Source organism: Gadus chalcogrammus, chromosome 7 (assembly GCF_026213295.1).
Source record: "Gadus chalcogrammus isolate NIFS_2021 chromosome 7, NIFS_Gcha_1.0, whole genome shotgun sequence".
Taxonomy (NCBI): domain Eukaryota; kingdom Metazoa; phylum Chordata; class Actinopteri; order Gadiformes; family Gadidae; genus Gadus; species Gadus chalcogrammus.
This window is the reverse complement of record NC_079418.1, coordinates 10,741,236-10,752,241: the sequence shown is the minus strand read 5'-3', so window position 1 is coordinate 10,752,241 and position 11,006 is coordinate 10,741,236. Positions and strand designations below refer to the sequence as shown.

At 42.8% G+C, this 11,006-nt stretch overlaps 1 protein-coding gene and 1 pseudogene across 1 annotated transcript; both read left to right on the top strand.

Annotated features, from left to right (window-relative positions):
- The first annotated feature begins 1,414 nt into the window (after positions 1 to 1,414).
- On the top strand, positions 1,415 to 9,340 carry kctd7 (potassium channel tetramerization domain containing 7). The gene is made up of 4 exons (XM_056595327.1): positions 1,415 to 2,031; positions 2,695 to 2,864; positions 3,797 to 3,975; positions 5,400 to 9,340. The coding sequence occupies exons 1-4, from the start codon at positions 1,747 to 1,749 to the stop codon at positions 5,774 to 5,776; spliced, it is 1,011 nt and encodes a 336-aa protein (XP_056451302.1). The 5' UTR covers positions 1,415 to 1,746; the 3' UTR covers positions 5,777 to 9,340.
- LOC130386777 (5S ribosomal RNA) lies at positions 4,256 to 4,374 on the top strand (annotated as a pseudogene).
- Positions 9,341 to 11,006: the final 1,666 nt, after the last annotated feature.

Sequence of the window (11,006 nt, the reverse complement as noted above, 5' to 3'; positions counted from 1 at the left end):
TAATGGTAAATACAAAATAATAATGTAATACATACTTCCATATAAACATCACAACCGTTTACAATGTGGACCAACTTATTATCATCACATAACTGTTTACACTATTGCAATCTGACCTCTTCCCTTTTTTATCACTTTGGGTCGCTGATTTGTTAAACTACATCGACAAACTACTCATCTTAATCTACAACATCAATACTATTGAGACCCTTTAAGCTGCAGTATGCACTGTTTGTTGAGACAGAAAGTCTACGCATTTGAAATTCCTGCGGTTCCCATTGATCTCATGATGTGGGCCGCCCTCTGGTACAGTCTGAAGCAGGCTATCAGCAAGGAGCTCTCAGTGTTTGCCTGCATCCTCATCAAATCGAACCAGTGGCCCTGCTGTTTAAAAGTTTAAGACCCACCTGATCCCGCCAGTTCAGATTCTCTTGCTCTCTGCACATCATTTTGGCCTCGAGCTTTTGAAAGCATGTACCAAAATATAAAAAGATGGGACCAATCAGCCCAACAGCGAGGGAGTTTCAGTACATGACCAACAAGTAGGGCTGCAGTCTGAAGAGTTATCAAAACGTATATGAAATAGACCAAATAACAAGTTATATAGACTTCTCAACGATAATTAAACCAAACAGATCATATTCACCTCAGCACAAATTGATGATGCAGATATCTGAATACTTGAATATTTCAAGAGATTTAAGTTTGTGATTTTTGATAAACCAAAATTTATTATGGATTATTGTGGGTACATTAAAGCCATATATCTATATTGAATACAGTATGCCATTTTATATTATGCATATTGCACATATTTTACTAACACACACACATATATATATATATATATATATATATATATATTGTATATATATATGTCCTACGCAAGTGTATATATATATGTCCTACGCATAATACATGAATACTTCTTTTTATTAATTATGTTTTTATCAGGCCATTTATTAAATGTAGGCCATATTTATTTTATTGATTGTTTTTTTTATAATAAGTGTATATGAATGACTTCATATAAACCATAGCTAACAAGCTCCATCGTAGATTGCACGTTGGTCTGGGGAAGCTGCTGTCATTTTCTTCAGCACAAGAGGCGTATTCAATGGGCCTAGTTCAAATGACTCTGTACGCAATTGGCTGCTTGCCGTCCCTTCCCTGTCGTCTTTGTGTTAAACCAGCCAATAGCGCGCCAGGGGGAAAAGCTAGCTTGGTGAATGGCTCCCTCAAAAACGTATAGGAAGCAGAAAGAAATGTATTGCTCTTCTCCAGACCTCTTTAATAGGTCCAACCATGCTCCAGACACTTCTGTAGGGCGAGCTCAAATCGCCGGCAGAATGGGCGGGGCTAACCAGTCTACATTACGAGGGTACTCGAACGCAGCCCATGGCCTACTGCGCAGGCTCCAGCTGTCTGTATATAAGCTACAGCAGGGTAAACACAACTGGCAGTGGATGACGTTTTCGTTTATCTTTCGCTTATCTTTTGTGCATCTGTTTAGTGCGTAGCCTCAATATAATATTACACAACAAATCGAATAATCCGGACGTGTCACAGTGCGGGTTGTAGAACCAAAGCCATGGAACCAGTACCTCCGCTGTGTGCTGACAGGTCCCACCCCGCCTGCGTTGAAGGTTGTTGTATCACTTGTGTGTCACTTGTGTGCATTATTATTTCCAGAGACTGAACTTCCCCTTGCCTCTGGCCGGTGGCCTCTGGCCGACCGGTGCTTGCATGCAGCCGAATGGATCAGAAGAACCGCCTCCCAGTGAGCGCCAGGGTCCCTCGTTCTCCATCTCCAGCTCGCTGCCCTCAGCCTCCCGGGTGAGGAGGTTCGTCCGGGAGCGACGGGCTCTGCCTCTGCCCAGAGTGATGGTCGTGTTCTCTGGGGACACTGAGAACCCGGGCGATGCCATGTCGAGTTCGGACAGTGCGCAGGATGACTTTAGGAAGCCGTCCACCCCAAACCGTATCCTGGGCAAGGTGCTGCAACGCTCAACCTTAAACTCGCCGCAGGAGGTAGGGTAGATCCCTGGGTAGTGGCACACATACCAGGAGTCATGGGTGTATGGATGATATAGTGTATATAGAGAAAGATAACCTAAATTATGATGTCATTGTGCGTCAACAGACACTTAAAGTGTCATCATTTAAACCCCAGGTGACTCCCTCAGAGGCCTGTCAGGGCTATCCCCAACCAGCCTAGTAGGCGTCCTCTCCAGTGGGTGGTAATGCTGCTCTGGGTCTTTCAGGTCATAGGAGGGTTTGGCGAGGTGTTAATAGGCTGTGAGTGACATCACATGGCTTTGGCTTTCCTCTCAAGTCCTAGCTGGGAATGGCTCCCTTAATCGGGGGAATCCCTTCTGTGCGTCACGTCTGATCACTGTCAGGCCGACTAAACCATTTTAAATAAGAGTTGCAGGTGTCAAGTTTATTCTGATAAATTAACACATTTCTTCCACTTACTTTCCTCTTAACATTTGTAAATTGTTATTGTGGCTGGCTGGTATCTGGATAAAGCAAGGTGTTGGTTTGACATACTGTTATGATTCAGTAATGAATAGCGGACCTATATTTATTCATTGTATATCCTTTTTACTCCTGCACCCCAATATGTGTTATAAACAAAACCTGCTTCTGTGCAACACTCTGACACTCACACATTCTTCTAATTCTCTTCAGTTTCCCGAGGTCATCCCTCTCAACGTGGGGGGGACGTACTTCACCACCCGTCTGTCGACTCTGAGGCGCTACGAGGACACCATGCTGGCCGCCATGTTCAGCGGACGTCATTACATCCCCCGTGACGCAGAGGGACGGTTCTTCATCGACCGAGACGGGGCCTACTTTGGGTGAGCACTGCTGGGCTGTGTATAGCTGTCTGTCTGTCTGTCTGTGTGTCTGTGTGTCTGTCTGTCTGTCTGTCTGTCTGTCTGTCTGTCTGTCTGTCTGTCTGTCTGTCTGTCTACCTACAGTAACTATCTATCTATCTATCTATCTATCTATCTATCTATCTATCTATCTATCTATCTATCTATCTATCTATCTATCTATCTATCTATCTATCTATCTATCTACAGTAACTACCTATCTATTGATGTATATCTGTGCTATATTGTTTATTTTAAAAGTCATGATGTAGCTTCTGTAGCGGGCCAGTGGGTGTGGTCTTTTTTCCACGCCACCAAGTTAAATAGATATAACGACTCAACACACAGAGAGCCGTTCCAAGGGATGGTTTATTTACAGGGTAAATCGGTGTCACCAGGAGAAAGGGTTAATCCGAAGTCCGTAGTCCGTGTCCAGGTCTCTCACTCTCTTAGCTGTTCCGAGCTTCCAGGCGATCACACAGACCCTTCCCGCTTGCTAGCCCTAGCCCTAACTCCGGCTTGTGGTAGCCTGCGCCCCTCTTTAGCAGCAAGCACTCTAGCTTAATGGCCTTCAAGCCTGCCTCGTTAAGGATGAGGAAGTCCATGTAAGGCTTGGGGGTGGAGCCAGAAGGTTGCCAGACATACCACTCTCCTCACTCCTCCCTGCGGTCTGCCACACTTCTTACAAAGAATCATTCAAAAAGGACTGTGAGAACAACTTGTGACCAAACACTAAGAGTAGACCTCGGTGCCATCCCCGGTGGTTCCTTCCTACCCCTTTAGAATGGCTCCTGCTGATTGGTGCACTGATCAGTTGCAGGTCCTGCTCCTGTTGCTCCATGCAGCATGTTGGTGGAGATCCACATGGTGGTGGGGTTGCCTTTGGTTGATGACTTCCTGTTCCCCATGTCCAGGGACATCCTGAACTTCCTGCGGGAGGGCGAGTTGCCCCACCGGGACCGTGTGCGGGCGGTGTATCGGGAGGCGCAGTACTATGCCCTCGGGCCCCTGCTGGACAACCTGGAGGACATCCAGCCCTTGACCGGAGAGAAAGTGCGTCAATCCTTTCTTGATCTGCTGCCCTACTACAAAGGTGACCACACTTACCAAGGAGAAAGGTGTATTATAGATCTCACAAACCAAGACTTTAGTTGTTTCATCTAGAGCCTGATAGCTCAACTCTGGGGGAACACTGCATTTTGAACTTTTTCCTTCATATTTGTTTAGACCAATCATTTTGTTGGAGGCCGGGATCTGTAAGCGAGTGAATGGCTGATAAGTTTACACAAACTTGACCAGCCTAGTCCAGTGAGAAGACAAGTGTTTCTCAAACGGGGGGTGGGACCGCTAAGGGGACTTTGAAGGATAGCGGCCATAACGGGCAAACCACCCTGAACACGCCCGATCTCGTCTGATCTAGGAAGCTAAGCAGGGTCGGGCCTGGTTAGTACTTGGATGGGAGACCGCCTGGGAATACCAGGTGCTGTAAGTGGTGTCGGGTGGTGGCCAATAGGTGGTACTCTTCCCTCTGGCCCCTCCCCATATCAATCCCGATGCCCCAGTGCAGTGACGGGGACACTGTGCTGTGGAAAGTGCTGTCCTTCGGAGGAGACGTAAAACGAGGTCCTGACTCAATGTAGTCATAAAAGATCCCAGGACACTTATCGCAAAGAGTATGGGTTTCCCCGGTTTCCTGGCCCAACCAGGCTCATTCAATCTGGCCCCCCTAATAATCCTCCTGTACAATTGGCTGACTCATTAATTCCCTCACTCTCCACCTCAAGCTGGTGTGTGGTGAGCGTTCTGCCGCAGATTGGCTGCCGTGCATCACCCAAGTGGGTGCTACACACTGGTGGTGGTGAGTTAGGTCCCCCCTTCACTGTAAAGCGTCTTTGGGTCATTGAAAAGCGCTATATAAATATAATGAATTATTATTATAGCAGGGGGTACTTGGATAATACAATAATAAAAGGGGGGATCTTTTTTGTTGTTCTAATATTGGTTATGAAGAACACGTGACTGGAAGAAATTGCAACTGTAATAAAAACCTTGTTTAATCTGAATACCACCTTTCATCAAAAGAAATGTGAATACTTTTCTGTAAATCTTCACAATGAAGGACAAAGATCAAAAGTGAAACTCAAGCCCATGTTTGGTAGTAAACTGTACGTATTCACACCAACCATTTCACATTCATGTTTACACCAAATAACATGCAGAATTAATCATTTCAATATATCCCTTCCGCAAAATGTTATGTGCTGGTGAAATGGATACTTGGCTAACAAAATATCTTCAGCGTCCTTGGCAAAAGTATCTGTAAGGTTTCAAACATTGCTTCAGGCTGGCTTTGAGGCCATTGTAAGCCCCTCCTAAAAAGATCAATAAATGTTAGGACCAATCAGTGCTGGGGGGGGGGGAGATTCAGTTCATAACAAAACAAGGAGCGCCCGGATAGAGAAAACCTTTAGGATTGTAATCAGGAATACTGAAGGATGTGGTCCCTGTGCCCGGCAGACAACCTGAAGAGCATCGTGGAGATCGCTAAGCTGCGCGCCATGCAGAGGAAGGCGCGCTTCGCAAAGCTCAAGATCTGCGTGTACAAGGAGGAGATGCCCATCACGCCGTACGAGAGGCCGCTCTTCAACTCGCTGCGCTTCGAGCGCACGGAGAGCGAGGCCAAGCTCTTTGAGCACCACTGCGACGTGGACGTGTCCTTCGGACCCTGGGAGGCGGTGGCGGATGTGTACGACCTCCTGCACTGCATTGTGGGAGACCTGGCTGAACTGGGCATCAGCGCGGAGCAGCAGTGCATAGGCGTGTGTGACAAGCATCTGATCAATCATTACTACTGCAAGAGGCCCATCTATGAGTTCAAGATCACATGGTGGTGAAGGGGGTTGGGCTGGGGGCTGACGACAGAGAGGTGGAGGGTTGGCTGGTGCTGTTCTTTGGGCCGAAAGAAGACAGGGCTCCTATTCTAGTTTTTGCATAGTAAGGATTTGTCATGTTTTTACAAACTGCTCTTTAGGTCAATGTTTGGCTCATGGAGTTTTGGCAGGCTTATTTTGTACAGTGAGGATATTGAAGTTAAGACTGAAGTTCAAACGGTTTGAAAACACAGTTATGGAATGATAAAATGGGTTGAATGTAATTTAATTTTACCTGTTTAATTCACGTCTCTACATTCTGCGTCCATGTGGAAGCTATTCATGCATTAGGTTGGTGGCGTCTTATGCATTTATATGCAATGATTCACAGGCTTTAACATCTGTAAAGCTCATCGGTAAAGCTGTTCTAGCTGCGTGTTACACCACATCATGGCCAAACGTCAGAAACCTCTACGCACAATGAAACTGTTACATCTACTTGGCCTGATAGTGGCTAAACCCCACTGATGGAGCATTTAGAGAGGACCCCGGATGGGTTCTGGTCACTGCATAAACTTACAAGAATGTGGTGAGGTTAAAGACTTTGAAAGGAAAAAAGTACTTGAGGACTTAAGATAATAAATATTTGTAAAGCTCTTTCCTGTTTTAGGTGGATGAGAATGGAGGAGTTGTACTCAACTGGCACTGTTTATTTTGGCAATGTTAATGCGTTCATGTTTTACCAAACAACGATATGGAGAGGTATCCGTATACAGTACAATAACAGCTGTTAAAAGGAATACTAACCACTTGGAAGAACCTTTAAAGAACCCCACGGAGAGCTCCTCTAAAAATTCCGGGGACTTCCGAGGACTAGGAATGGATGAATGAAATATCTCGTTTTATTTTTTCCTTGCCTAAGTCCGCTTTAAGCAAAAGCTAACATTTCCAGTTTTTTATTTTTTATTTGGTCATGTAAAATGGTGAATGAAATATGAAACTCATACTCATCCTGAAATGAATGCAATGTAGCTTGTTGTATGTGTAAGTATTCAATATGTCAACATGTAAATATTTTTTACTTTTGGAATCACAGGGATCCAGTTATGTCTTTTATGTTGTAAAATTATCATAAATTATTTATTGCCATACTGCTATTTAACAATTTAAACTCAATTCTAGTCCAAGGGTGTGGGACGGGCTGTTCTGATGGGACTGGAGCACGCATCAATCTAAAGCCTGAATATGTATTTAAAGGGCTTTTGTTACACATGGATTTGCATGTGCATCCCAAGATCAAAAACGTTTCTCTTCATGCAATTTTACTGAACATCTTAGTTTACTATCTATTTAGCTCATAATAGAATAGCATTAACTCAAGTCTCTGCCTTGTCACAGCCAAGCCAGTGAGCGTTGTGGTGCAAATAATATAGTAGGCAATATTAAGTTTCCCTCGATATAAACTTTATTATTTTGACATGTTTGAAGCGAAACTTTTCTTGAAGTATAACTTAAATGCAAGCACCTTTCATGTTCATTATAATTAAGCTCAAATGGTATTTAACAGAATCTCAGGTGTTCACAAAAAATTATTTAATTGAAAAACATTTGCAAAAGAAGCCTGCAATTGGTGCACTGGATCCAGTTATTTCACATGTTGTGCCAGGAATACGTTTTAAAATGACATTCATTCAGAAAATTGTATCCCGGGCATCTTTTTTTCTGTAGACATAGCAGTGTGTGCCCTCAGGCTTATGTCATTGTGCTATATAGTGCTCACTGTCTGACCTACCCCGTAGAGCATAGTGAACACCAGTCAATACCACATCATTTATATTTGCTCTGCATTCTGTTTATTTGGATGGTGTTTGACAACATGTTCCACTCTTTATGGATTCGTTTTTATGAAGTTGAATTTAGTTTGGTGTCCAGTTTATAAGTGCCTTTTAGTCAGTGCTAACCCTTACCCTAATTAATACATTAAAGATGTTATTTCTTTCATTGAAAATTGTCTGAAGGTTACTCTAAATTTTAAATGTATTATTTTACTTCCTCCCCGTAAAGTCTATCTAAAAATATAATTTGCTGATAAATTACAAAACCAAAAACATCATTTGCCATTTCAATTCATAATTAATATACATTAGACGAAATCTGCTAATGTCACTTAGCAATATGGAGCTAAAATGTCTTTTGAATGGGTTGATGATCGGTGATGTCAACTTTCTAAAATATTCAGTAGACCTATACAGTATATATTTTACCTTTGTTGTCAAAATACCCTTTACAAAACAGCTTTTGTGTTCCCCTGCATTTGTTTGAGATTAGGTACATTTATGAGTATCCTCTCTGATCCCCCTTTTTCAGCTATTAAATGTTTTTGTTTGTTTTGTCATTTTCTTTCTGGAGCCCCAGCAGGCTTGTTTTTCTTAGTTTTAAGCACTTGCTATTCCAAATAATATTGTCGTTCAGGCAATTTGGTCTTACTATGTTGCATTGTTCGTTCGTCATGCAATGTTGTATGGTACTGACTGACAGTGATGTATATTTTAAGGATTTTATAAAGAATATTGTTTGCCCTAGTCTGTTTAAAGCACTGTCTCTTTTATATTTTGTATTCCCTAACGAGGGTTACGGTCATTTTTCTGGTTATGGTTCATTTATTAAGACTTAAATAATGATAGATATTTAATTTCTGTGGTTTCAGGCATACACTTTCCATCTAGAAGTCAGGTGATCACATGTTGAGCTCTAACACATGATAGACTAATGGTGCGTTCAAATCGCTGGAAATTATGGGGAAAACATTTTCGCGACGTCGGAAAGTTCTCGTGAACGACACCTCATGACGCTCTTGATTCTACATCCGTTTGGCAACTGGGGCCAGATTTTGATAACAGAGTTGCCCAGTTGGTGACGTATGATTTACTAGTGACGTGCATGAACATGGCAGAACATGAACGTTTAACTCAATAGAAAATAATCAACCATCATATCCAATACTTTACTATTGACGTGTTAACTGTCTATTGGCATCAACTTTGCTCCATTTAAAATGTTGTCTACTGGTAAGCCAGCTCTAGATAAGGGCATGTGTACCATTCCATACAGTGACAATTCAACGTGCTTCTCTTAATCAAAAGCAAAAGGATAGTAGGTGATATGCTAAAAGGAAATGAAGGCGTTCAAACTTGAAACTGATCCTACTAAGTTCTGTTTAGTTTTGACATTTTTTTATCTGATAAAAAAAACCTGCTGTGAAGAACTTTTAGATTCCCAACGCAGTGTACGGTGTCGCTGTCGGGAACCCGCGTAAGCGTGAGTGTCATCACTGGCGAGCTGCCCCTAGCAGACCATGAATGCACCTTAAGGGGCACAAGATGGAACCAATCAGACACATTGCAGATTTTGAGGTGAGGAACTTTTTTAATAAACATTTATTGTTGTACCTGCATCAAATAAATCAGGATAATAATATGTTATGGAGATGCTGAGTGATGCACACAATAATGGGAAATAAATATGATCCCAGGTAAAGATTTGCCTACCGTACCAGGTAGCTGTGCATTACCAATGAAGATATTTTCCATCGTGGGATAAGATGTCAATGGCTGCTGTTATTCTGTATATTCACATGCAAAAGGGAATCCCTCTTCTGTAGTCTGGGAAACTGAAAAATCTGCGACCTCATTTGCTCTGGCAATCTGGTCAGGCCCCCCTTCTGTTCAGATAGGGGGCGGGTTTAATACAATGACTGACAGAGGAGTGCCCAATGGGAGGCCGTAGAGGCGGGTTTAATATGATGACTGTACAGAGGAACACCCAATGGGAGGCCGTAGAGGCGGTTTTAATACAATGACTGACAGAGGAGAGCCCAATGGGAGTGCCGTAGAGGCGGGTTTAATACAATGACTGACAGAGGAGAGCCCAATGGGAGTGCCGTAGAATCATTCTCATAAACAACCAAAAGGGCTGCTGTCACGTTAAAATTGTACCGGGGGCGAAAATTGTACCGGCCTACGTCATCGTTTGTTTACATCCTGACAACCTGACAACCTGCCCGGCAACAGACGACGCGATGCAGAAAACATGTTTCCAAACGACGAAATAACATAATACAGATAGCAGATCGCTATCTGTATTATGATAGATAGCGATAACACTTGTTTTTACTTTATATTTGTATTGTATTTAATTGTTTAATCGACACAATAAAAAAGATTGCCCGCGAAACGGGCGATCGCGTCAAATGACGCGACAAATCACGTAGGAAGGTTCTTGAACATTCTAGACTATGAAACCTGCTTAAAACACTCAGTTTACTAGCTAAATGCGATTAAACAATTAAATACAATACAAATATAAAGTAAAAACAAGTGTTATCTAGCGATCCGTTATCTGTATTATGTTTCAAGAACCCTCCTACGTCATTTGACGCGATCGCCCGTTTCGCGGGCAAAACATTTGTCATTTGACGCGATCGACGGTTTCGCGGGCAAATTTTTTTATTGTTTCGATTAAACAATTAAATACAATACAAATATAAAGTAAAAACAATTGTTATCGCTATCTATCATAATACAGATAGCGATCCGCTATCTGTATTATGTTATTTCGTCGTTTGGAAACATGTTTTCTGCATCGCGTCGTCTGTTGCCGGGCAGGTTGTCAGGATGTAAACAAACAATGACGTAGGCCGGTGCAATTTTCGCCCCCGGTACAATTTTAACGTGACACTGCCACTGCTCTGCCACATGTTTCGTTACTCTTATTGGTTGAACGTCTTACCAATTGTGTCCAGAGCACAATACATTTTCTCATGTTTATCAGACAATTATTCAATTACTTGACCTTGTCTGCAATATGTTTTCATCATAATATAGCCATGCCCAAGGCAGCTCCACAAAAGTCATTAATTCAGCGCCGTTGACAGTGGTAAATAAAAGTAGGACCATTCATCCAAACTCAGGGTTCTGGGGCCCGTTTCAGAAAGCAGGTTTAGTTAGTTAACCCTGAGATGAGGGAAACTCTGGTTTTTCAGTTTCACAAAGCCAGTTCAGCTTTACTCTGAGTCAGTTACCCTGGCAACATACTCCGTGAACCTAACCTGCTCGCTGGCAGGTTTTCTTCAACTAACCCCGAGTTTCTCCTGCTCTTAAGTTGAAGCCTGCAGACTGAAGGCAGTGGCAGACATGGCGTGTCCTTTTATTGAAGAGCCAGTTGATGTCGAGGCGCAGATACTTGGATGTTTTAT